This window comes from Quercus lobata, chromosome 12 (genome assembly GCF_001633185.2).
Source record: "Quercus lobata isolate SW786 chromosome 12, ValleyOak3.0 Primary Assembly, whole genome shotgun sequence".
NCBI classification, from domain to species: domain Eukaryota; kingdom Viridiplantae; phylum Streptophyta; class Magnoliopsida; order Fagales; family Fagaceae; genus Quercus; species Quercus lobata.
In genome coordinates, this window is record NC_044915.1 from 25,801,001 (window position 1) to 25,828,313 (window position 27,313).

The 27,313-nt window shown below is 33.3% G+C and overlaps 3 protein-coding genes and 1 non-coding gene across 5 annotated transcripts; 3 read left to right on the plus strand and 1 right to left on the minus strand.

Annotated features, from left to right (window-relative positions):
* Positions 1-1,985: 1,985 nt before the first annotated feature.
* On the plus strand, positions 1,986-4,709 carry LOC115970908. Its single transcript, XM_031090530.1, has 4 exons — positions 1,986-2,458; positions 2,960-3,497; positions 4,004-4,268; positions 4,450-4,709. The coding sequence occupies exons 1-4, from the start codon at positions 2,061-2,063 to the stop codon at positions 4,584-4,586; spliced, it is 1,338 nt and encodes a 445-aa protein (XP_030946390.1). The 5' UTR covers positions 1,986-2,060; the 3' UTR covers positions 4,587-4,709.
* Positions 4,710-15,178: 10,469 nt separating this feature from the next.
* Positions 15,179-15,251, plus strand: TRNAR-ACG. Its single transcript has one exon. It is a non-coding gene; the product is annotated as a tRNA-Arg (tRNA).
* A 235-nt stretch (positions 15,252-15,486) lies between these two features.
* On the minus strand, positions 15,487-19,325 carry LOC115972274 (trihelix transcription factor ASR3). 2 transcript variants are annotated; one of them, XM_031092491.1, is made up of 3 exons: positions 19,180-19,325; positions 18,213-18,784; positions 15,487-16,220 (listed from the first exon to the last, which is right to left on the minus strand). In XM_031092491.1, the coding sequence occupies exons 2-3, from the start codon at positions 18,679-18,681 to the stop codon at positions 15,691-15,693; spliced, it is 999 nt and encodes a 332-aa protein (XP_030948351.1). In that variant the 5' UTR covers positions 18,682-18,784; positions 19,180-19,325; the 3' UTR covers positions 15,487-15,690. The 2 variants fall into 2 exon arrangements, with proteins under 2 accessions (XP_030948351.1, XP_030948350.1); XM_031092490.1 differs by having other exon boundaries at positions 18,213-18,789.
* Positions 19,326-23,619: 4,294 nt separating this feature from the next.
* LOC115972252 (gamma-glutamylcyclotransferase 2-1) lies at positions 23,620-27,059 on the plus strand. Its single transcript, XM_031092466.1, has 9 exons — positions 23,620-23,919; positions 24,951-25,072; positions 25,186-25,262; positions 25,403-25,459; positions 25,659-25,715; positions 25,859-25,899; positions 26,115-26,186; positions 26,314-26,393; positions 26,504-27,059. The coding sequence occupies exons 2-9, from the start codon at positions 24,964-24,966 to the stop codon at positions 26,713-26,715; spliced, it is 705 nt and encodes a 234-aa protein (XP_030948326.1). The 5' UTR covers positions 23,620-23,919; positions 24,951-24,963; the 3' UTR covers positions 26,716-27,059.
* The last annotated feature ends 254 nt before the right edge of the window (positions 27,060-27,313 follow it).

The window sequence follows — 27,313 nt, forward strand, 5'->3', positions numbered from 1 at the left end:
CCAAAAAAAAAAAAAAAACCTGCTGAGTTTTGTCCATGGGTTATGTGGATGGGATAGATGGGCTGGGAAATTAGGCCCAATCCTTCATAGACCAAATTCACATGGACTTAGGGCCAGGAATTCCTCACTGATTGATTGGACTTCTAATCCAGAGGTAGAACATAACAAGGGATTGGGGTTAGTACGAGAGCATAGAAATTAAATTATTAAAATACATTAGCCCTTAAAGTTTAGGATTATTTTAATTTTGGCATTTTATATTTAAAAATTTTCATTTTATCTTTATCATTAATTTTTGTTAGTAATTTGACTAGTAGGTAGAGTACTAGATAAGTGATGTCTATTTAGACACGACACTCATCTAATGTCAAGTGTCATCAAATTACTAACAGAAATAGATGATATGACTAATAAGAAAACAGAATCAAATATAAAAAGATAAAATAAAAATCTTGAAATGTAAAGAATATAGATAAAAATAATATTAACAAGTATATTTTAGTAAAATTAAGTCTTCATTTAAATTTTGAGTTTAAGAAACTAATATGATAATAGGTTGGCAAATAGAAAGGCAACTAACTAAAAGAGCTTCAGGGGAGCCTTTATTCTTCAGTTCCTTGAAACCTCATCTAACTACTAGAGGTCAAACTCACGAGACAAAGCAAAGGCTCTTGCTTTTTCTTTTATGCTTTCGGCACCTGAAATTCGTGTTACTATTCATTTGTATAGTTACCAGTTGAGAAGTTACTAAAAGTAAAATTAGGGCGGACGAAGTGTTCAAAAGATAACTTGACAAAGATAAATTATACAGATCAGCCCAAAAATAATAATAATAATAATAATAATATAATCCATGAATTTTTTTTTTAGACTTTCTTTTAATAAGGTAATTTAATGAGGCAACTCTATCTATATTTCTGTTTAGTATCATATATTTTGTTCATAATCAATCCCAAACTTAAAAAGATGAGGACTACAATAAGCTGATGTTTAGAGTAAAATTTAGTCACTATTGTGAATAGATATATTTTAAATACATGTAGGGACGTCTCCTAATATATGTAGTCAACCTTGATTAATTTGTCGTGAATTCATAACCGACCTAAAAGGTTTTAGGAATAAAATTTAGTGGTTGTAATTAATTAAAATGCTTTTGTTCATTACATAAATGTCTGATTTGTGAAGAGAAAAATTTATGAAATAGTCATTGCAACATCAGTGGCCACGGTTAAAAACAATTTAGTTAAATTAGATACTTCTATAGAGGGGATCTAAAATTTGTTGGTCGACTAATAGTTTATGCTAAAAGTAAGCTTTGAGAATCACAGGTTGCTTCAATCGTACAAGTTTCCCAGAACACAAATCTAAAGATTGAAAATCTTTGAAGGATTACTTCTTTTAGATGCTCAACAACCTTTAAATGGTGTATATTATAAAATAATGAAAATAAAGGACATATAATGGGCTGCAGTACTCTAATCTTTTTCCTCGTGACATTAAATCATTTCGTGTTTGTATGAAAAACATCATTCTTTAGCCCTAGTTTCATTTGGCTTAACATCAATGTTACAGTAACATTTAATCGCACACTTAATTTCACAACATATAAAAGCAATTGGTTATAATTAAGTAGCGGAAAAAAAATAATGGATCCTTGTAAAAACTAATATAAAATTAGTGACCATCAATTTCTAAGACCTATGTAATAAAATATGTAATAAAATTTGTAATATTCACAGCATCACCTTTTTTTTTCTTTTTCTTTTTCTTTTCTTCTTTTCTTTTTTAGATCCTCAACATTACATTTAAAAAAAGTAATTTTAGTATTTTACCAACACACCAACCATTCGAACACTACAAGTCTACAAAAGCATATTTCTCAAATCCCATTTTCCAAGCAATGCTTTCTCACTTTTCCAACTATTTGGCTTTTTTCCCAACCATATAAAATCACTACGTCACACTCACACTCACACGCTCAAAATTATTGTTTTAGAAAAGCTTCCCTAGAGTCACAGACTCCCCACCTCTAACCTCATAAACATAAAGCCATATTAGCCATGAACTCCACCACCACCTCCCCTGACACCCACATAGACATCAACTTCACCTCTGGCTGCCACGCCGATGAACCAAACCAGTCCAACACTACAGTAGTCCCTTTTCTCATTCAGCCCTCCAATGCCGCATCAAAGCCTTTAATCTTCAACCAGTTACGCAGATTCCGCATATGCCTCATGTGGTGTGCACTCGACCACTCTTCTTGCTTTGGAAAATTCATCTCCTACTTCATATTCATATTCTTCACCATCCTCGTCCCCCTTATAGCATGCTTCTCTGCTCGAGTACCTGCCTCTGCTGAAATTGACGACCCCATCTCTTTCAACCTGCTTGTCCAATTTCCTGAGTCTGGCTCAGCCATCATTGCTTTCTTCACTCTTTCCCGGTTCTTCAGTAGGTACTGTTTAATTATAATAGCTATCTATATATTCTATCTAAAAACTTAGAATAATGCTCATGACACTATATTTTTCACAATTATGTAGTCTATTTGAATTGAAGTAACACAATTTTCACCAAATTCATCACTGACACCATTACGTACCAATCACAAATCATATTAGTAGTTGTAAAAATTGTTGTTCTTAAACTTATTAATAAAATTTATTAGAGTAACTTATTTTGTTTCTAGTAACACGTTCACCAATCACAATATGTTATATAAATACTTTGTGAAAAATGTTTTCCTTAAAACTTATTGAAAAACTTAATTAAGTAGTTAGAGATTAGATACGTGTATTACTAATATCATTTTATTATTATATCAATTGCAAAAAGTCTCCCATCCAAAAAAAAAAATTTGCAAAAAGTCATATCAACCTTATGAAAAATGCTGTGTAAACTTATTGAAAAAGTTAACATGTTAGAGATTTGATCAGTTACTTGTATATAACAACAGGTATGGCCTTCGACAGCTTCTATTCCTTGAGGGCTTAAAGGATGATTCTTCATACGTACAGCGAGGATACACACGTGAGCTTGACAAGGCGTTCCGGTTCTTAGCTTTCATACTTCTACCATCGTTTTTGGTGGAAATTGCTCACAAAATCGTATTCTTCACCACCGTCAAAATATCCTTACCATATGTCAGTAGCGGCGTGGCACTGAATGCCATTGTGTTTGTTTTTGTTTTGGCCTCGTGGGTTTATAGGACAGGGGTGTTCTTGTTGGTTTGTGTTTTGTTTCGACTCACTTGTGAGCTTCAAATACTGAGGTTTGAGAGGCTTCGTAAGATGTTGGAGGATTGTGACTCTGACTGTAGTTCAATATTTAAGGAGCATGGTAGGATTAGAGAGCAGTTGTGGTTGACCAGCCATAGGTATAGGTTTTTCATAATAGCATGTATGGTTACCATCTCTGTGAGTCAATTGGGAGCCTTGTTGCTGGCTTTGGCTTCAGACTCTCAAAAGACTTTCTTCAATTCTGGTGACCTTGTGGTAAGTATTGCTACCTCTTAATACATATAGAGTAAGGATCATTTTAACAATTTTTTATTAAAAATTTCATAGTTAGAATGTTTTCTAGATTCTTAACACGCACCGCTAAATTTTGTGTCACTAAAATGTTATTTTACTATTTAGTTAATTTATAAATTTATGTTTTTATATATAATTCTAAAATTAAATAATTTAAAATTTAAATATTTTATAGATGAGATAGTTATTAATTAGCATTCTCTAATCTTCATAATACTTTGCGTATATACATATAGGATACATAGAAAGAGGACTAACAAAAATGTATCGATAAAAAGTTATCTTGTAATGTACTATTAATAAAAGTAGCTATCATTAAATGAAACTTGAATCTGACCCCTTTTTTTTTTTGAGGTGGAACCCTCTTTTTGGTTAAGTAAGAAATTATAATACTTTTTCAATGCAGTTTCTTTAATTATTAATTTACATGAAGCCTATAATTCAAAATTTTGGACAATTATATGCAGGTTTGCTCAGCTGTTCAACTTAGTGGATTCTTGTTATGCCTAGTTGGAGCTGCAAGAATCACACATAGAGCTCAAGGAATTGTGTCGGTTGCAACTCGATGGCACATGATTGTGACTTGTGCATCTTCTGGATCACCCCAATGCCATACGCCAGAGGTTGATGATACCCCAGTATCTACACACGACACTGATTCTGAGTCCTCAGACATTTTCGTAACAATATCTCCACAAGAACCTTACTTATTCCAAACCAGACAAGCTTTAGGTAAGCATATATATATATGCACAATGATGCCAATACCATACAAGTTTGGACTGTCTTTTTAAGTATGGCAATGTTTTCCTACTTACCCTTTAATCCTTTATTACTAGTATTTGTTTGTCAAAGAATTAATATATTCCTTGTTGTTTAATATAGTGTGCTTATGATATTGCTTTACGTGCAGTAACATACTTGCAACACAACCATGGGGGGGTCACACTGTATGGGTTTGCGCTTGATCGGGGATTGCTTCACACACTTTTCGCATTTGAGTTCTCTTTGGTGCTGTGGATACTGAGCAAAGTGATTGTTTTGTCTTGAGCAAAAATATAGTCCTATAAAATATTCTGTTTGGAGGGTATTTAGCTAATTTGATGTAGTAATGTAAAGGGACAGCCAAAAGATTCAGCTCAATTTTCTTTCGTAACAACGTTTTATGATTACATGTTGAAATTTTTGAACTTCAATCAATTGGTTTTCAATAAATTAATATGCTTTTTGACTAATTGTGAGAAATACCTCGGCTTGCCTATGGTGGGGGGGAGGTCGAAGGTGAACACGTTCAAGGAGCTCCAGGAAAGGGTCACTAAAAGGGTGATGGGCTGGAAGGAAAAGAATATCTCTAAAGCTGGGAGGGAAGTCCTGATCAAGACGGTGGCCCAAGCTATCCCGACGTACTCCATGAGCATCTTTAAGATCCCTGGGGCAGTTTGTGACGGTATGAACTCGGCCTTGGCTAAATATTGGTGGGGGCAGACCCGTAGTGAGCGGAAGATTCACTGGATCAATTGGGGCAGGTTGTGCACTCCCAAAGATAGGGGAGGGATTGGATTTTGGGACGTTCATGCTTTTAATCTCGCATTGTTGGCCAAGCAAGCATGGCGTCTGATTCAGGGGGTTCACTCGCTATTTTACCGGGTATACAAGGCTAGGTACTTCCCCGGTTGCTCATTCATGGAGGCAGAATTGGGTAGTAACCCTTCTTATGTTTGGCGCAGCCTCCTTAGTGCTAGGGACGTGATAAGGGAAGGTTCTCTGTGGAGTATTGGTGATGGCTGCACGGCTGGTATTAGGAGCCATAGGTGGCTCCCCCACCCCCCGGCTTTCCATGATGGAATGGACACGTCACTGAAGGTGAAGGATTTTATCGACCCACACACCAAGCAGTGGGATAGGGTCAAGGTCAATGCCTGGTTCCTGCCTTCATCTAGGGACGAAGTGCTGCGGATTCGGTTGGGAGGCTTGGACAGCCGAGACAAGCTAGTGTGGAATGAGAATAAGTCGCAGACCTTCTCCGTGAGGACAGCGTACCAAGTGGCTCTCCGCTTGCACTGGAAGTCGAGTGCAGAGCACTCCGGGGTGCGGGACGATAAACGGTTTTGGAATAGGCTGTGGAGGCTGCCCATCCCTCCGAAGGTGCGACACTTTGTGTGGCGGGCGAGCTCGGACGTTCTGCCAACTCGCGCAAACCTTGCCCGGCGTAAGGTTCACATCGATCCTAAGTGTGCGATTTGTGGTGTACATGATGAGACCATTATCCATATCCTCTGGCAATGCCCTTTGGCGCGTAATGTCTGGGCGTTGGTTCGGGGGAAGCTTCAGAAATGTGATACCTCAGCTCTTGATTTCCTTAGCTTGGCTCGGGCATTGTCGGAGAAGCTAAGCAGGCAGGAGCTTGACACTTGGGCAATGGTGGCTTGGTCCATTTGGAACGCGCGAAACCGTCTCCTGTTCGAAGCAGTTCAAACTCCTCCGCAGATTATCCTTAAGGGGGCTGTCTCGTTGCTGGAGGAGTACCAACGGTTGGCCAATAGTAGGCTTCGCACCTGATGCACCTGAGCTTGCTGTCTGCTCGTGCAGAGTTCCTTTGTACACGTTATATATTAGTTTTTCTTCTTTTTTGTTCCTTTGTTTTTTATTTTTTCCTCTGTGGAGGTTGTATTTATGGGCGCCAGGTCAGTGGGAGCCACCCTGGCTTGCCTTGTATTGGTTTTTCTTTGGTTAATATATTTCTACCTTTTCTGTCAAAAAAAGTATGTATAGTCACAAGCACTGTTCAATATCTATTATGTGGATTATTGGCCCTGCCGCCCAATATTAAATTCTAGACAAAAATGTAAATTATATTATCTAAGTTTGGAGTAATTGTGATTTTGGAATATAATGTTTCAAATTTTGGATTTCAATATCTAGCATTAACGTTTGATAGTGTTTTACCAAGAGGTTTGTAACTTAACTAATAAACACTTTTGATATTTTTAGTAAAAATATCAAGGGTTCAAATCCTCTATTTCCATTGTAACTATATCAAATTATAAAATAAAATAAAAATAGTGAATAGCTTTTTATTTTGAACAAAGTTAGCTATAAAATTGGTTGTAGTTTTAGTGTACAACCTTATGCAATATCTTTTTATCGGATGTGAATTTTGACAAATCCATCATTAGATTACATCTTCTTCTTATATACTTCAAGCTTGTAAAATTTTTTGAAAATTAAAGATCAATAACTGTGTCATCAATAAATTATTTAAATTTCAAGTTTTTATAGTTTAAGAATATACATAAAATATAAACTTATAAATCATATAGAAAATAATATCTGATTGATACAAAATTTGATATATATATTAAAAGTGTAAAGAATACGCATTTCAACAATTAGATTTTTAAAATATGTAATAATATTTATTTTATTAAGTAAAATTGTATTCTAAGGTTACAACCAATTTTGTAGCTAAATTTTGTCTTTTTATTTTTGTCTTTAGGTATATTATCCATTAATTAAGTAACCATTAAATGTCAGTTAGCTCAACACAACATATATAATATTCATACACTACACCCAAGAGCAACCAGCTAAGATATGCCTAACTAGCACACAAAAATTACCCACTGTGGGTGGATTAGCAACCCATTAGCCAAATGTATTTTAGTTATAATGTTTATCCAGACTGTATAAATCTTTATCTTAGGCAACATATTTTTATATTCTTTTATTCCTTCAGTAATATCTCTCTCTCTCTCTCTCTCTCTCTCTCTCTCTCTCTCTCTCTCTAGATTTTATGTCTCTCTGGATTTTATGTCTTTGGTTTGCGAATTGTGGGTTTTGCAACTATGATGGAGGGTTTGCAATGAAGGGCAGGGAAAGGAGAGAGAGAAATGTGGGGTGATAGGAGAGAAACTGAGCAACTATGTTAATTATTTAATTAATGTACTTAAAGTGCATCACATGATATAAGGAGAAAAAAAAATTAGAGAAATAAGGAATCCTTTTGATGATACCTCAATCTATTATATATAGCTTTTATTATATAGAATACTAGTCGTTAACTCATGCGATGCACGAAATAGTTAGCAAATGTTGAATAAATAAATATATATTCACTTTTTTCAATGCTACAATTAGTAAAAACAGAATGATAATCAAACCAATACTTGATAAAAGGAGGTAAAGAGATAATTAGAAATAAAGACAAAGTTAGTTATTCAAAAATAAATTATAAATAATAGCAAAAAGTTAGTTATTCATCACTCTCATCCCTAAGGTACCCTTCCTTGATGAGGTTTCCCATTTTAGATCTATTAGCCTTTGCAATGTCATTTATAAAATCATTTTAAAACTAATGGTCAATAGACTCAAACCTCTAATGGACAGCCTCATTACACCCTTTCAAAATGCTTTCTCCGAGGGAGAAACATAGCTGATAACATCTTGATTGCACATGAGATTTTTTATTATCTAGGAAAAAAAAGAGGCAGGAAAAAGTGTTTTGGGGCCTTGAAAATTGACATGACCAAGGCATATGATAGGGTTGATTGGAGTTTCTTGAAGGCTATTCTTCTGGCCATGAATTTTAATGATAGATGGGTGCAATGGATCATGGAGTGTGTTACCTCTGTCCAGTATACCCTTCTCATAAATGGCAACATCACTCAATCTTTTACCCCTAGAAAAGGGCTCAGGCAAGGATACCCTATCTCCCCATATTTATTCCTTATGTGTGCAAACATCTTTTCTCTAGCACTCATGAAAGCTAAAAATCAGAAGAGAATAAGAGGGATTAAGATAGGCAAAAATGGCATCTCCTTAACTCGTCTATTTTTTTGTTGATGATGCTTTGCTTTTCCTCTAACAAGATAACCGTCCTTAATCAATATTCAAGAAATTTTCAATTGGTATTGTTCCTTATCTGGACAAAGCATCAATCTCTCTAAATCTGACCTGTGTTGCTCACCTAACAATGTTAGAGAAAGGAGTTTTAGCTCAAAATCTTGGTGTCAACTTGGTTCAAAGCCCTAGTAAATACTTAGGTTTAAACTTCTTCTTAAGAGGTAAGAGAATTGTTGATTTCCAGTTCCTGGTAGATAAAATGCACTCTAAATTACAAGGATGGAAGGCAAAACTCCTATCTTAGGCTAGTAAGACTACTCTAATCAAATCCACCCTTCAATCCATGCCTATGTACACCTCACATGTTTCAAGGTTCCTAAAGCTATTTGTAACAAGATGGATGCAATCTCTAAAGCTTTCTGGTGGGGTAATGATCTAGGGGGAAAAAAGATGCACTTGGTTAGTTCGGATAAGGTTTGTAAACCTAAGAGAGAATGAGGTTTAGATTTGAGAAAATTTGGACTCATAAATAAATCCATGCTGGCTAAACAACTCTAGAGAATCAGTCAGAACCCTCATTCCCTCATTTCCAAAACCTTCAAAGCCAAATATTTCCCCAACACCTCAATCCATGAATTCTCCTCGAATGGTTTTGAAGAGGCATTATTAATCAAAAAAATAGCATTCTAAGTGAAGGAAGATGGATCATAGGTTCGGGTACAAATATCCCTCTCAATCACTCTGTCCAGTTCCCTTGTCAACCACAGCTACTAAACTAGCATAATTTAAGTGAGGGTACTGTGGCAGACCTGATTGATCACACAAACCACTCATGGAATCCTGGTCTTGTTAAATCTTTGTACCCCTACCCCATTAGTGAAGAAATCTTGAACCTTCCTATCTCTAAAACAGGAATTGGGATTGACCAACTTGTTTGGAAACACTTCTTTTCAGGTGTCTACCATGTTAAAGTTAAAAAAGCTTATAACCTCCTCTCAAAATAAACTGCATGCCTTGGTTCAAACTTATGGCAGTTGATATGGAAAGTTAAAATTCCTCTAAAAATCTGCAACTTTATATGGAGGCTTCTCCATGATAGTCTTTCCACTTTTCTCACCTTGAAAAACAGGGGTGTTTATGTTCAAAGCTCATGCCCCCTATGCCTTGAGGAAGATGAATCCCCATCTCACTTGTTTCTGTTTTTCCCCTTCTCTAGAGCTATTTGGCATGGATCTTCTCTAGATAAACATATCTCAAATTTCACCTACATATCTATTGTGCAATGTGTTGGGCAAATTCTTCAACTTCACAAAGATATGGAGCAGAATAATATGCTTTACCTCCAAGGAGTCTTTGTCACTTTATGGACCATTTGGACTCACAGGAACCTGGTAGTCCATGAAGGTAAACATCCAAACCCAATGGAAATCACACTAATTGCTCAATCTCTTACTTGCAAGTATAGTGAAGCTTATTCCAACTGTTCTACACCCTCCTATAGGAAATCTGATCACCTCAATTTGAACAAATTACCTGAAAAATCATAGCAGCTCATCATTAAGGTGGCTAGAGCAAGACTGAAGAGACTCAACAGAGCTGATTTTGCCTATGAAGCCAAGAACATGCTAGGGGATATCATTTTGCAAGGGGTATCAAGCTGTATAAGGAAGACAGTTCCAATAACCAGCCAGGAAGCAATGTGGGAAGTAGCTATGAAGGCTAGGGATTTGGGCTACAACAATTTTGTGTTTCTTGGCGATAGTAAGAGAGTTGTTCAAGTTACCAATAGGAAGTGGACTCCAACCTGGTAGGAGAGGAGTCTGTTGGCTAATTGGTCTCATTTAGCACACAATGACACTAGCTATCTCTCTTTGTATGTCCCAAGACCTATAATTAGTCATGTTAGCAACCTAGCCAAGATGGCAACTAGAATGCCTATCCATTACTGAATGATTAATCAAACTCTTTTGTAATTTCTTGTTTTCTGGAATTGTATCAAAAAAAAAAAATACAAAAACCAATTGGACAAAGAGAGAGAGGACCTGTTAAACGAAATCAGATATCTATGGGCTAAAACTTTTCTTGTGAATGCATAATCCAATTTATTCCAAACCTACAGTGACTGAAATTTCAACTAAAATTTTTGTCAAATATGAAACACATAAACAACCCAATTTCAAGGGCAAAAATTGGTCCAAAAATCGGCTGAGAATATACAATTCAAAATAAATCAATATTTATATTAATTAACCCTAAAATTAGGGTACCATTAAATAACGTCAACAATTATTTATTGGGAAAGCAAAAATAAATGTCCAAGGGTCATGTGCAATGCATATGAGACTCTTAGACATTATGTGGCAATTGCAACATACAAGTATACAACAAAATCTTTCCCTTATTTATTTATGATTCTCACAAATTTAGTTATTTATTTTTTAGTAAGATACAAACCTAAACCATGAAATTAGATATAGAAATTTTAACAATGCAAAAGTTGCAGTATAGTCTATTTTTTTCTTATAAAGATGCAAATATGCAATACAATTATACAGTGGCATGCACTTAGAGGGGGGAAGAGAAAGAAATAGAGCCACCAAATTACTCAAGCAAACTTTCACCGGAAGGAGACTTCTCTAAATAAACCAAAAAAGGGGAAAAAAAACTTACCCTATGACTCTCACCTACAACAAACCGAAGACTCATTTATGAAAAACAATAAAGGAATGCCAAATTTGTTGACCGTGTGAGGGATAATAATTTTTGGGAGAAGTTTTACTATTTAAAATTTTGAATTTGATCTAAGAAAAAATGGATGTAGAACAACAATACATTTACTGATTATATTGAGTCATCTAATCGGCTATGTGGCTGAATAAGTCCCTAAAGAAGAGAGGCTAAGACCGTTCTTATAAGGGAAGCGAATGGTTGGGATTTTGTTTTCAATTGTAATTAGCGATAGTAGCGTGAGAGTAGTAGTCTTTTGTGGTTGAACGGATTCTAATAGAGTTTTATAAAAATAAAACTAAAAAAAATTAATGATGTGGAAAAAATAAGAACAAAAGGGATTTTGAAGAATTGTAGCGGGGTCGGTTTTTTCTTTGATAACTATGTGTTATATATAGAGGCAGCCGTAGCCTGAAAGTAGGCTACGTATTAGCCTAGAAGTAGACTTCCAAGTATACTATACTACGAATTGTGAGGAGGGGTTAGGAATATAGCGTAGTAGACTTTTAAGGTATATATGAATGAAGCAACAATGGTTTGGACTTCAAAGAATATATATATATATATATATATATATGATGACCAATTAGTTTCCATGATATTATATAGAGATTACGGCTAAAGGGGGAAAAAAACAATTAATGATGTGGAAAATTGTGGAGAGGTCAACCAAAAGTCAAAGGCTTCGGTTTATATATATATATATATATATATATATATATATATGTAAGGACATGTTTTGCTCCACAGCCCAAATGGATGGACAATGGTCCAATGAGCCCAAAACAATGAATTTGTTAGAGAGTGGGCTTAAGACAAAACGTTCAATGAGTTAGGAAGATACTAATCACAATAGGCTAGTTATTATTGGAATGAACAAAAAAAAAACAGTTTGAACAAGAAAAGTTCTCCTCGGTCAAGTCCAAGAAAGGTATGTTCTTATATATTTCTCTTAGACTTATACCAAAATTACAATTCTTGGTTACACAGTGATTTTTCCTAGTTTTTCTGATGATCCCCTATGTAATGGAGCTCTTCCCTTTTATTTTACCTTCTTCTTCTTTCATCTCAACCCTCCACGTGTAGGTCAAATTGTTGATCTTCTTGATACTTGTCCCATCAGCACCTTCTTGAAGTCTATGTGGGTAGTTGTAAGGTTGAAAATTACTATTCAGATATCATTTCCACATTAATGCGACTAGGGAGTTAGATGCAGAGCATTCAATGCAGTGACAGCAACTTTCTTCCAAGATATTTCTCAATTCTCTATTATCTCGTCTCTTTCTAATGCTTATCCTTCCAAGCACAATTGCCTGCTGCCTAGTACTTGATGGGTAGTCAGACCTTAGGCCTCCACACTATTGGCCGAGGTATATCGCTCCTCAGACAATGTCACCTACTCATCATGACCTAACCTCTTCCTCAACCCAATATCTATCTGCCTTCATTTGTACTTATCTGTCCTCAGGCTATTTGATGTCCTTGGGCGTGGCCCACGGCCCAATATCTTTATTTGGGTCTTTCATCCCTACAATATATATATATATATATATATATATGTGTGTGTGTGTGTGTGTGTGTGTGTGTGTGTGATTTGGACATGATGGATTTATATATATATATATATATATATATTTTTTTTTTGAATGTTTTAGTACCAATAACTAAATGGTTATTATTAATATTTTTTTAAAAAAGTAATTTAATATAATTAACAACTCTCATACAACATAGTAGTGGTCTTGTAATTTCATATTGAAGAATTTTTCATGTACATCAGATCAATTTCATTCACAATATGTACATTTTTGTTAATTTCAATTAATTTATATAATAACTAATAGCCAAAACGTTTGACTTTTTGTTGATCACTCCTCACTCTGCCACATGGCTACATAAATTGTTGACACGTTCACTTTAAAACACTAAACAATTGTATCTTTTCAGTGGTTTGCTGATTTAGTTTCATGGGTAACTACTTATTATTGTTTATATACGCTGTTTACTTTTTATTTTCTTCTTTCTATTTTTCCGTTTTCTATTTCCCCTCTTCGAGAACAAACCCAACGAAGGTTATGGACAAAAAACAGAGTACCCTTGACGCTACTGCTATTGGTAATTCTTTTCTTCACAATCATGCTATTGTTTTCTGTTTTTAATTTTTAATTTTTATAATAACAAACATTTATAACTAAGGCATTGAAATATTTTGTGCACACCATGTGTTTGAGAAAATGCCTTGCTTACTCTCGCATTAGTTTGTAGCCACTTTATGGTGTATCTTGGTTTTAATTGCTACTAGTTATTGACAACTTTTTGTTATGTATCAATCATAAGTTATGATGATACAAAAAATATTCTGTTTGTACCCAACGACCGGAAAAAAATATGTTTGGCCAAGTCATTGCTGTCTACATTAAAGGATGAAGACACTATTAGATGTCAATTCTACTAAATAGCCAATGTACTTAATCAGTAGATTTGATTTCAATTGCTAGATTTTCAATTGATATAGAAATAATGGAAGGATGGATTGTTGTTCTTTTCAAATTTTTTTATAATAAAGGCCTTATGGTCAAAGTGTAGTTTGTCAACATTACTTTCAACTTTCAAGCATTCAAATTTAGATAGGTGCTTGGTAGTACTTTGTTTCTAAGGTATTTAATTCAATGCATTGAACAGTCTTTTTTCTTCTTTTCTTTTTCCAAATAATACAATAGCCTAATATTCATACTAATATTTTCAATGCTTTGTTCTTTGCTCTCTTTTTATTTTGAAAAAGTTTTTCCTAGGCTGAATGAGTTGTCTACTCTATTAAGGTTACAACTGAGACATAATATAGCACTTACATCCATTCAAATGCCTACATAAAGCTTTACATGAATCATTCTTCTTTTTTCCTTGCTTTAGCCTCTTTTTCTATTTGCTAAGATAGAGTAAATTTGTGGTTTGGTAACAGTACTTGCAGCATACAATGAGAATTACTATAGTTCACAATCAAATGAGTTTTACTATAGTTCACAAATGAGTTTCTTTTGGAACTTGTGACTCCTCCTGCCAACGGTTTGAAGCCATGTCATATCATGTACAACAATGAAGATGACAATGGGAGAGATATTTTCCAAAGATTATATTGAAATTTTATTATTTAATAGATTGTGCTGATTTTTTTGTCCCAATTCTTTTTATGTAAATAATTATATTAGAGGGTACTTGTGTCTGTTTTGTATTCTATATTTGATTGAATTGTAGTTTAGATGAGTCTTTGGGTTTGGAACAGCATATGGAGTTCATACATAACCCATTTTGGTCCTTAATTGTATTGTGGAAAAATTTATTGCAAAGAGATAATTAGAGTCAAAATAATTATGTTGCTACTACAATTCTTATAATTCTTTTCAATTAGAGTATGAAATTGAAACTTTGAAATTTTTTTGCCTATTTGTTGTTGGTGCTTCTAACTACCGGAAAATTTCATTTATTGTTGTTTTCGTTATCAACCTGTTCTATTGCCAGGCTTACAAAAAAGCACTTTAAAGCTTTTTTTTTTTTCAATTTATTGGAAATATTTATTAAGTAGTTCTTCAAATTTGTGTTTCATACATTTTATGGATAGTTGAGGATTTTTAAGATTTAATTCTTCATTTTATTTTAAACTTATGTTTGATTTCTATTTTTCATTAAGTAATTTCATGTTTCATCTTTATACAAAATAGTTTTCCCGTGCATCACACGGGTTAGGGACTAGTAATGAAATATGGCCGACGCGAATTGAAACGATTTATAAAGTTCATGATTTTAATAAGTACATTTAAACATTTAGAATTTAATTTGAAACCACCCTAAACTATCGGGGAGTTATATAAATAAAATGTAACAAAGTTTTAATTAATGAAAACCACTTGACAAAATAAATAAAAAATAAAAAATGTTGAAAATAATATAGAACCTAACTATTATTACAAGCATTAACCAAGTATCTATATATATCTTGGTAGACCGCGGAAGTTTACGTGTAATATATTAAATTAAATCTTTAATATAGTAATTGTCAAGTTGCCAACCAAGCAGATGACTCCATGGCCCAATGGATAAGGCGCTAGTCTACGGAACTAGAGATTCTGGGTTCGATCCCCAGTGGAGTCGCATGCCCAGGATTTATATATATGTAATTTTTTTTATTCATATGCACATTCTAAATGGGAAAAGGGAAATGAAAACATAATGAATTTTTTTCTTAACCACGACTTTTGAACTACACATGGCTAGAACAGAGTATTTTCTCATTCATTCATGCTGATTTTGTTCTTCACTTTGCAAATAACATGGTAATGAACCTTACAAAAATGAATTTGTTTAAGTGCTAGAGCCTAGAAACACACATGGAACTTTTTTTTAACCTTTGGGCATATAAACACCCCGTAACATTATAAACTTTCTGCAGATTAACTACCACTTTTGAACTACATTACATAGATTAGCATGCTAGAAGGGGGAAAATTCACGCTGATTTTGTTCTTCACATCATTTTCTTAATTAAAAGGTCAAGTTCACTAATCAAAAGGAAATTAAGGAAAGCTAACAATTATTCACATTCTTGAACGTGACCGTGGAGCTGATCAAGGGTGTTTACAATGTCTCTGAGGCATGCAATAAGCTTGTCCCCTTGACGTCTTACAAAATCAGTTCGGTAGTCCTCCACATTACTCACATTGGCAGCCCCTAAGTCGACATTTTCAGAAACAATGGCATTGATCAGTTCTGCATTCTCCTGCAATTTCATAACCATCATTTGCTCTTTTGCTTCTGTACCGATTGTCTCCTCTTCTTCCACATGACTTCTCCGAGTCTCTCCTTTACCATGACTTCTCTTAGGCTTTTCTTCTAGAGGGTTCTCCACAGGTTCTTCTACATGGCCTTTTTGATGCTTTCCTTTAATGCAGCTTTTCTGAGGATTTTCTTCTGTTAGGCTATTCACAGGATCTTCAAGGCGTCTTTTCTGAGGCTTTTCCTCCGTGGACCTTCTTGAAGGCTCTTCCTTTATGCGGCATTTCAGTGGCTTTCCTTCCAGCCAACTTTTCTGAGATGTGAACCGCCGTCTTTGCCTCTTGGACCCTGGTGATACAACATTTTAAGAAAAAAGATGGTGCCGACTACAGTGAAGCATAACTACAACAATCTTTTGGTATACACAAGATCATCCATTCACAATCCTGAAAATGAGAGTACACCTAGACAAAGTTGCAATTGTTCTGGATAAATAATAGGAAACGGAATCAAACCGATCAGTTCTGTCGTGATTTGGTCTTTCAGATTGATAAACTACCACCCTTAGTCCTAAAAGATTAAGCCATTAGGAATGAGTGCATTTAATCATTTAACCATTATTCTAACACTTCCCCTTACACATAGACTCATACTCCTTAATAAATGAGATCCAACATGTGGGATTTTTAACTTTTTAACTCAAGATCACGTGCATGATAAACTACCATTAGTCCTAAAAGCTTAAGCCATTAAGAAATGATTAATTTTTTTTTATAAGTTATTAAGAAATGAGTAATATAATCATTTAAGCATTAATCTAACAAAGATGTCTCACAATCATTGATTGTACTGCTTATTTTTCTATCTATGTTATGATTATTACTAATCTATTGATCATTATGCCATGTCCATGTATTGGAGGCCAAATTTGCCCCCCTCCCATTGCAGCCATTAATTCCAATTTTCAATGTTAACATATTGATGAAAGCCTATAATAATTTTACAGTTAATAACACATTAATGTTTCCTTGTCTAGATCTGGCTTTATGTAAGCAAAAGTTTTCCCACTTTCTTCAGATAAATTGATATAGAAATTTCAGTGAGGTTCTTTTATACTCAGATGTACTTGTATCTGAAACATTTTTCTTATGTGATCCTCAAACACACCTCAAATTAAACTTTAATTAGAAAACTATTAGTATCAATTATAGAAGTCAGATCCTAAATATAGGAATATAATAAATCAGGGCACCTAAAACTGAATACACAGACCAAAGGGGTTATATTATTTGATAATTTGTGCAGAATTTAACCACACAAAATTTCTTAACCATCCCATCTAACAAGTGGAAGATTCATTAGACCATTGAACTTTATCCTCCCCACCATAACATGATGTGTTCCCAAGTCAATAAAAGGTAACCCATCAAATGGTATTTAACATCAAGAAAACTTCAAATTAAAAATCTTCCCAAACTGAAATATAAGAATTGCTACATCCCATAACATCGCCAACAAAAAATAAAAAACCGTAACCAAAATCCTTTTTGTTTGGACTTAATTTAATAATTCTTCATTTCTAAAACTAAGAAATAATGAAGTTACCACTGAAAGGTGGAGTTGAACATGTGTTAGTCAGAAAATTCTTATCTCAATCAGCAAACAGAGCTTCCAATACTGATAAATGCTTTGGCAGGGTCATACATGGCAGACCGTAACACATGGAACATCAAAATAATAAATGTTCAGTTAAGGGAAAAAATTCTTAAGAGACACCATTCCTCTTATCAGCAAGTAACCTTCTTCTTCTTTTTCTTGGTATTCCTAACGCTATGTAAAACCTTCCCTTTTTTATTGGGGAGGGGTGGATCAGTCATGTAGAAAGAAATTACAAAACAAATCTTCAGAAATATGTGCACAGAAGAGACCACCTATCCATCTAACTCCCCAACAGAAACTTGGGGGAGTTAGTCAACAGAAAAGGATTAATCTTCTTTACCATTAATGCATTATGACAGAAATAATCAAGAAATCTTTAAAAATGTATCTTTGCTAAAACCTTGAGAAGATTTAGGCATGCTAGCATAATAAATTATATAGCATCTAGTAATCACAGCCTGATAAAATACTTCAGTGTGTTTCAAGTTAAAAAATAGGCAACTGATAACAACTAGATGACAACAGAACTAATATCTACTCAGGATTTCAATGCAATAAACGATTAAAGAAAATATATTAGATAGACAAATCCACAAGTGACATTTTTGGAAATGACCAATAACATGTATTCAATATATTTTATTAAAAAGTACCATTCTTAGACTTGGAGATAAACCATACCTAGTTCTTCAACTACATCAGCCATCTCTGCCTTTGCTTCTGGGTCACTTTCTGGCTCAGTATCCGATCGGTTCTCCCTTGCACTCATGAAATCATCAACTGCTTTGAACAGCTCGTAGTCAAAATCCTCTGGAAGCCCAAATTTTCTTCTCCTTTCACTTTCCAGAGACCAATACGAACCACTCCTGGACCGCAACTCCCACTTCTTGATCTTGCCATACTCAGCAGCCAAGGAGTCCCACTTCCTCCGGCACTGATTCAAAGTTCGCGGTACATCTAAAGCAGTGCAGTTTTCAGCTATTATCTTCCACTTCTGGTAGCTAGACAAAGCATCTGAACAATCTGCTTCAACAGCTGCATACTCATTTGCAAGAATGAGGGCACCCTTTACAGTCCACTCTGGAGCTGCCTGAGAACGCGTGTGTCTAGATCCTGAAGCACGCAATTGGCTGCTCTCTTCACTTTCCATTTTACACTTTATCTCTTTTTTTCTGGGGGTCTAAGTTAGTTTTCAAGCTTTTCAGCCTAATGGGTTACTTTCATTTTTTTCCCCATTCAATCAAAGTCTATGCCTTTCCTACAAAATAATCAAGTGGTTTCTTAGAAACTAAAAACAAATGATGAAACCCAACTACACTAAAAAATTGACAATGAAAAACTTACTTATTGGGGTTTCCTTAATGAGAAATGAGACTAATAACCTCATGCAGTAATTTGCCAAAAAATTATAATGATTTACATTGAAAACTCAAACAAAAACCCACAACAAAAAACAACAATGGAAACTGAGAAAAACATGATAAAGTGGCATTGATTTGATATTATGACAAAAATCAAAAAGAAAACTGTTGCAAATCGCAATGACAGAGACAGACAATAGCATTTCCAACATAGTATTATTTTAGTTGTATAGTATTACTGTAATTAAGAAATAGAAACAACAAGGCTATTAGAAAATCAGCTTTACCAGGTAAGCCATAGGCGTGAGCTGTGAGCTATGAGCTGTGAATTGTGATCTTCAACTTAGGAACTGAGCTCACTGTGACAGTGTCTTCAATTGGGAACGGTAAGACCCAGATGACACCTTCATAGTACTTTTTCCAGAGTGAAAGAGTTTAATTTAGACTTAGTTTAAAAAATAAATAAATAAAATAAAGGTAAATTACAAATTAACAATTTAGTTGTTTGGATTTTACTATTTGAAATTTATTTCTAAATTTTGAGTGTATTTAAATTTTACACTTTAACATTTCAAAATTTAAATTTTAATGTTTTGGAATATTTGAATTTTACATCTCAAATTTTGAAATTTTATAAAAGTAAGATTCAAAGATCCCTAAATTTTAGGGTTAAAATCTAAATTTTGAAATCATAAAATGTAAAATCCAAACACTTTCAAATTTCACGGGATAAAATCTATATTATAAAATTTTAGGATGTAAAATTTAAATACCTCCAAACTTTAAAGGTAATTTATAATTTTCCTTTTAAAAAATATACAATTTAAAATATAAAAATTTATATATACTCTTTCTCAAAAAAAGCAATCAAGTGGGTTTGTCCCACATAGCCCAAGTTTGTGTCTCCCAATGGATTTAAAGCCTTCACACAGTTTTCAAGAGTTACCAACTTTTGTATGTTGTGAGTTCACTAAGTCGTGTGATATTAGATCCGGGTTCCACTCCCCTATTTGTGTCTGCGTATGTTTCAGTCCTGTGAAACCCTTTTTTTTAAATTAAAAAAAAAAAAAAATAGTGGGCAGATATTTATATCTTTTGGGCTCCAGTAAACTATGATACTTGGTGGGCTGGCCGGCCCAATAAAAAATTCTCTCTCTTCTTTTTTGGGCTTATTTATTTTTTTCCATATTTTGGGTGAAGTATGGCATAAGAAAATATTTATATATTTAGGAGCCAAGGGTCCCACTTTTGTCCCCAAATCCTGATCGTGTAGTCGCTCGTTTGCCGACATCTCAAATTAACCATTCCATTGTTTTCAACAAACAACAACCCCATCCCCAGTTAATTTTCACTTTATTATATTTTATGTCCACACTTTTTCAATTCCGAGTTGTCAAAAGAAGAAGAGAAAAAAATACCAGTCAAATTGACATTCCACTGTCCACATTTACTCGTTGAATAATTCTTTTTCAACTCCGAATTGTCAAAAGAAGAAGTGAAAAAAATACCAGTCAAATTAACATTCCAACTTTTTCTTTTTCTTATAGGACATTCCAACTATTGATGGACCTATAAATTAATATTTTTCAAAAAAAAACTTATTCTAAAATAAAAATTACAAAAGTAAATTGAGCAAATTGCTAAGTACTTGTTGCTAGTTTCATAGATGAGGATTTATATATATATATATATATATATATATATATATATACATAGACTTTAATGCCTTTCTTCTTTAAAGAAAGCATTCAAAACTTTTTATCAAATATACATACATGTGTAAGTTTTCATTTCACTAAATACATTATGCTTCAATTTTGTACTCACTAAGTGTATTTCTCAAAAAACATCTTCAACTTAAATTTTATCTATAACGAGAAATAGACAAGATAATAATTCAAAACATTTTAACCAACATACATACATATATATATATATATATACACACACACATAAGTTAACATTTTTCCCTTCAATTTATGCACTTAGTTTGTGTAATTCTTGAAACAGACATCTTTAACTTAAGTTTTATCTATCACGATTCAGAAGAAAGAAACAACATAAAAATTAAAAACTTTTTAACAAACATGTATATATAAGTTTCCTACTACAACGTGCACTTTCTCCTCCAATTTTTGCACTCACTCAGTGTATTTCACAAAATACACTTTCTCCTCCAATTTTCTTCTACTAAAGTTTCATCTACCAATACAACTGTATTATTACAACTTTTTATCAGTAACGCTTGTCTCGTTGTTGGATGACAAAGTGAGCCATGGATCTTAAAATGAGCAAGGTACTCGTTAATTTTTACTTTCTCAATCTTCTCTTCCTTTGGAAAGTTTTTATTCTTACCAAACTCAACTTCTCTTCACCTACAAGAATTGTTTTGTTATGAGTTTTCAAAAGCTTCAAGCTATAGTAAAGATCTTCTTCACTGTCATGTAGTATTAAGCAATCTTCTCTTTCTTTGCCTTTTTTTTATTATTATTTTTGTTTGTCATGATGTTATCAATCTCACTCAAAATAAGGTGTATTCAGCTTCTCTTGCATGGATAACCTTTGCTTACCACTCACCTCTTGCATTGTTGCATGGATAATATGATTATTATATATAAATTGATAGTATGACTTTATTATATAAAAAGAAAAATGCTAACAACCTTAGGGCAATGATTAATGATCTATTTAAAGAAAGTTTTTATAGGGAAAAAAAAAGTGATTAATGTGTTGATAGTTTTTTTCATTTCCTATTAAATAGTGTTAAAACTTTTTTAAAATAGATTGTTAATCATTACCTTAAAAACACTTGGTAGTATGACCTATATAAAAAATATATATATTTCCTTGGTCGTTATATGGATTAATGGTGCTTTATGTGGATGTTATAACGGCAATCTAGAAAAGGAGAGCCACACCCAATGAAATCCCAGAAGATTGTTTAAACCTAACACCGAGGTTTGGTGGCGAAATTGTGTCTAGGTTCAATGAACCAAAATTTAATAAGCGTCATGCCTTTTTTGACTGGAACAAGTACACCACACGTTTTGTGGTACCAAGTAATAGGTAATAGCTAACTGCACTGTACGCAGATGCGACTCGATTAACGATGAGCTCTACTTGCCTCTAAAAAGACGCATTTGTAAATTAATACGTCCAGGTTCAATGAACCTTCCTTAAATTCACAATTTAATTGCTGCCGTGTATGTACTCCATGACATGGATGCATGATTTATGCTCCTAAATTTAAGTACTCCGTAGATTTATGCGTACTATTCATGTATATCAAATGAAAAATTTTAAGACATTTCACACTTATTTATTTTTTTAGTAAACAATAAAACTTATTAAAACACGCACGAAATAGTAATATTAATATTTTAAAATGGGTTTATAATATATTACATAACTAAATTACAACTACAAAAAAAAAAAAAAAAACCTAACATTTATAGTTGTAGACAAACTTCAAGTTAATCTAAACCTACCACATAAGCTATTTGTGAAAATATATATAAAATTTATTATGGTTATAGAATAAATCATATCAAACATACAAAAAGAAAAAGTTGAGGGATAACCCAAAGTCTCATTATCTCACAATAATTTCACATTCTTATTTTCAAAGAATTATATTTTGCCCTACATTTTTTTTTTAACATTCCACCAATTATAATTTCATGTGTTCATTGGACTTTCTATATAAAATAAACAAAATTTAAAATAGAAACAAATTAAACACAAGATATACCATAATGAATTATAGTATAATTTTATTTTATCTTATTTTGACATATGGTAAATTTATATTTCAATTTATTGTAAAAATATTGTAATATTTTGTTGTATTTATAGAATAACTCTTAATATATAATATATATTATATAAAATTGTTGATAAGTTTTTTAGTAAGGGAATTGTTCTATGGCTATTGAAATTGGTGGAAAGAAACGGATAATGTTACTAAAAGACAAGTAAGATTCTCTGTGCTGAAAATAGTTATATAACTCGACTATGATGTGATGAAAAAAACAGCTAAACAAATTAAGAATATGATAAATTAAGAATAGGACGAGGTCCTCTTTGGTTTCTTCTTAATATATTCTTATTTATAAAAAGAAAATTAAGAATATTCTTATTCATAAAAAGAAAATTTAGAATTGGTGATGTATTTGTATGAGATTATGGATCAAACACTCAAATCCCTTATTGTAAGGGGAAAAAAATCTAATAACATGCTATTTATGTTTGACAAATCAATTTAATAAGTATTGACTTTTTTTTTTTTTTACAGTTTCAATATATGACGTTTATTTTTTATGATAGTTTTTTATCATCAGACACCAATCGATTTTGGTATAGGCAAATTGAATCTCAAATCTCTAATAAATACCAACTAAATTGCAAGACACATACTATCTTTAATAAATTGAAAAAAAAAAGTAATGATAAAAATAATAAAAAAAGATTTTGTAATATGTTAAAGCATTAACTTAGAAAAAAAAAATTAGAAAAATTTTATGGAAAAAGAAACAAATAACTTATTTATATTTTCCATAAAATCGTTTTAACTTTTTTCCTAAAATAATTTGAGGTCCTTAAAAAGAAAAAAAAAACAATATATACTTAAATGAATTTATTTAATAAAAAAAAAAACATAAACATTAATTTGGTATACATATAAAGACATATACATAAAGACACATTAACAATACATCATCCATTCGTGTGACGTGCATTACTCCTACGACTTGGCCATGGGCTTGAGCTTCCTATAAATTCTCTACTTTCTCGTCTCCGCTCATCCTCGAAAAACAACCAAACACAAAGACACAGAGACAGAGAGTTAGAGAGAGAAACAAAGAGATTGAGAGAGAGAGAGGGAGACCCTAATCGCTGAAAGTTAAACCCGGGTTTCTGGTTTCTCTCTCTCTTTGCCACCATAAAGCAACGGGAAATCTGAAAATCTAGCGACTTTTTCTCTCTAGAGTTTTCTCGGGAAAAAAAAGAATTTCACGATCTTCTTTGTAAGAACCGATTCCCTTTGATTTATTATTAATATTTATTTATTTATTTTTGTTTTGATTAATTAGTGTAATGTGGGTTTTACTTTTGATGCGTTGAACAATGCTGGTGACTTTCTATTTTTGTGTATTTTTATTTTTTTTTTATATAAGTTGAATTGTGGTTATGCATTGTGATTTGAGCTTTCTGTTTGGTTGCTGAGAAAAAAACGTAGAAGGAAAAAAAAAAATTAATTTAAGCCCTCTTTATATGTCATTATTTTGATTTCAAGATAATGGAAAACTCAACACCTAGAAATTTGGGATTTTGTCTATTTTTTGCCTCTTAATTTCCTTCAATAGAATGAAGTCAATGGTTAAATAGTCATACTGTTCCAGAATTAGAAAATAAGTAAGAAAAGAAAGAAATTGTTGACTAATTTAACTTGTTGAATACTTTTGTGGAATTCACTTAGGTTTAGATCTATTTTTTTGGGAATGTACACAAAATAGGCTTTGTCTAAGGTGTTAGGGAAAGGATGCAAGAAATAATGGTCAATACTTAATATTCAATCTGATGGGTTTTGGGGGATATATTCTGAAATTAAGGGGATAAGTTAGATAAAAGTTGTGATTTAACCCCACTTGGTGCTAGTGTAACTTAATAATTAAAAGAAAATAAAAGGTTTAGTGTTTCAATGTTTTTACAAACTTGGATTTAAGCTACCATATAAACGAGTCCATTTAAATTACTGGTCAAAACCTAGGAAGCACAGACATGGATGGCAACCTAAATGAAGTGTTCGTGCTTCCTAAGTCGAAACTTCTATATATTTTGTTAGTATTTGATTGATCAAGTTTTGGGCGGTTTTGTGTTTGTATGGTGGCAACTGCTGATTTGAGTTTTGGTTCAACCCCGTAAACAATGTTTAACAAAGCAAGCTAATAATGTCTAACCAGCTTCAAGCTGTACAAACTAATAAATAACAACCCATTTGCTTGAAAAAGCAGTTATTTGTTAAAATGTGAACCTGAGGATAATTTTCTTTTGGCAGGTGTTACACAACCATGGTTTTTTGGGTTTTCGGCTATGGTTCACTGGCATGGAACCCAGGATTTGAATACGATGAGAAGGTGATAGGCTACATTAAGGACTACAGGCGTGTATTTGATCTTGGTAAAGATTTATCAGTACAAGTATTTGTTACACATTATGCATTATCAGTCTTAATCATATTCCTGAACATTTAATTATAATTGCTTATACATGTTTCATTCCTTCTGTCTCAGCATGCATTGATCACAGAGGCACACCTGAACATCCTGCACGCACTTGCACGTTGGAACAGAAAGAAGGAGCCATATGCGTAAGTAGAAGATCTTAATACTAATTATCTTGTATGCTACTTATCTATGGTAATTGTGAGGCCACAGGTGATGAATCATTCCCTTCAATTAAGATTTGGATTATGTCAATTGATTTTTAACTCTTAAATTATTCTTTCAGTGGGGTGCTGCTTATCGTGTTGAGGGAGACCCTGAAAGGGAAAGATCAGCAATGGAGGTAATATTATGTATTAATTTTAATTTAGCTTGTTTAGATGGGGAGTGCTAGGTATACTTGCTTTGTAGATAAAAAGTAGTACTTTTGACAAAAATGTAAATTGCTTTTTATTTTTTATTACTGGGAATTCCTTTCCACAGAGTTGGCTTGCAATTGTTATTTTATTGTATAAGTAAACTAAAGAATCTTTTAAATGCAGTATTTGGAACGGAGGGAATGTGAATATGATCAAAAGACACTTGTAAACTTCTACAAGGTAAGATTTTGATGTGATTTACAACCGTTGTCTCTTGGCTAGAGTTGTCATTGTTATCTTTTCTTGTTTTCCATGCCTGTATGTTTTGTTCATTCTTGTTTTTTTTTTTCTTATTTCCTATATGTGTGCTGTCTTCACTCCAGGAAGAAGATTCCTTGCAGCCTGCTTTAACAGGGGTTATAGTGTAAGTTGTCTTGTTATGTGCTTTAATTGTCATATCTTTCTTTTGTGGGGAAAGAATATTAATGGATGGAATCTGCAATGGTTTTCTTTATCAATTCGAAAAAAAAAATGTTTTCTCTCTCTACCTTTAAATGATATAATGACATCATATGGTGCATTTAGATATGGTATGTTTAGTGGAATATTCCTAACAGAACCTTTTTTTTATTTTTGCAGTTTCACATCCACTCCAGACAAAGAATCAAACAAGTACTATCTTGGACCTGCACCATTGGAGGAAATGGCCAGGTAAAGTGATTAGTAATTCTTTCTTTTTTTTTCCTTTTCACCATCACCTAATTTGGTTCTTCTACTTCTACCCCTCATTTTGTGAAAATTTCTTCCTCAAGCTGATTTCTTTTGTGCTTTTGGTCAGGCAAATTGCAACTGCTAATGGGCCATGCGGAAACAATAGAGACTATCTTTTCCTGTTAGAGAAGGCCTTGTCTCAAATTGGTGAGTTTTCCACCCAACATGAAATATCATAATACATTCAGACTTTCCTTTTGTTGAACATAGAGACCTGGTTTAAACTTTGACGAAGTTTCTGGAACATTTGTGAACAGGCCATGAGGAAGACATGGTGATAGAGCTTGCAAACGAGGTGAGGAAGGTACTTGATGAAGGAATTCCAAAGGAGAGGAAGTCGGTACTTGAAATTGAAGGAATTCCGAAGGAGAGGAAGTTGGTTGGGCCACCCCACATCCCACACAACAAGTCCCATATGCCCACCCTTCAACTGCATCCACTTCCAGAAGCCATTGCCATGGACTCCTAGCCAGAGAAAGATACCAACTGAAGGATTTGCACAAGCTTCAGGAGTCTGCTAACCCATTTATTACCTTATTTTGGCGCTTATTTATTCTTTTCCTACAACAGGGCAGTTTTTTTAGCAGTTTTTTTGCCTGTCAAAACTACTACACGGCAGTTGGTCACTCCTTTTTTGGAAGTCAATAATCTTTGCTTAGCTTAGCTTTGAGGCGCTGCAAGAAAGTGGTAACTGGAGTTGAAATGAGTGACTAACAATTTTCATACGAAATACAGAAAGTAGAAGACGATGATGATGCTAATTTCATTTTCCAACGAAGAGAAATCAATTGTTACTTCATGCGTAATACAGTATATGGTGGGTGTGTGTGTGTGTGTGTGTGTGTGTGTGTGTGTGTGTGTGTGGTGGCATTTATGCCTTCATTTTTATTACTTAGTTTATTTTTGATAATTTGATTATTAATGTCATTCAAGATGATAATTGGATCAGTTTTGACACTAAATCAACAATCAAAATTGAAACTCAGATGCAGATTAAAACCCATAACCTAGAAGCAAATTGTTCCGTGTTATGAATTTTCCTAATTTTACATTGATGTGCCAATCTT

Bases quoted from the DNA above. Each gene is read 5' to 3' on its own strand.
- LOC115970908 (XM_031090530.1), top strand. From the start codon at position 2,061: ATGAACTCCACCACCACCTCCCCTGACACCCACATAGACATCAACTTC. The intron at 3,498-4,003 runs GTAAGTATTGCT...AATTATATGCAG, and splicing joins TCAATTCTGGTGACCTTGTG to GTTTGCTCAGCTGTTCAACT. The intron at 4,269-4,449 runs GTAAGCATATAT...CTTTACGTGCAG, and splicing joins CCAAACCAGACAAGCTTTAG to TAACATACTTGCAACACAAC.
- LOC115972274 (XM_031092491.1), bottom strand. From the start codon at position 18,681: ATGGAAAGTGAAGAGAGCAGCCAATTGCGTGCTTCAGGATCTAGACAC. The intron at 16,221-18,212 runs GTATGGTTTATC...TTGTATCACCAG, and splicing joins TGATGTAGTTGAAGAACTAG to GGTCCAAGAGGCAAAGACGG.
- LOC115972252 (XM_031092466.1), top strand. From the start codon at position 24,964: ATGGTTTTTTGGGTTTTCGGCTATGGTTCACTGGCATGGAACCCAGGA. The intron at 25,460-25,658 runs GTAATATTATGT...TTTTAAATGCAG, and splicing joins GGGAAAGATCAGCAATGGAG to TATTTGGAACGGAGGGAATG. The intron at 25,716-25,858 runs GTAAGATTTTGA...TCTTCACTCCAG, and splicing joins CACTTGTAAACTTCTACAAG to GAAGAAGATTCCTTGCAGCC.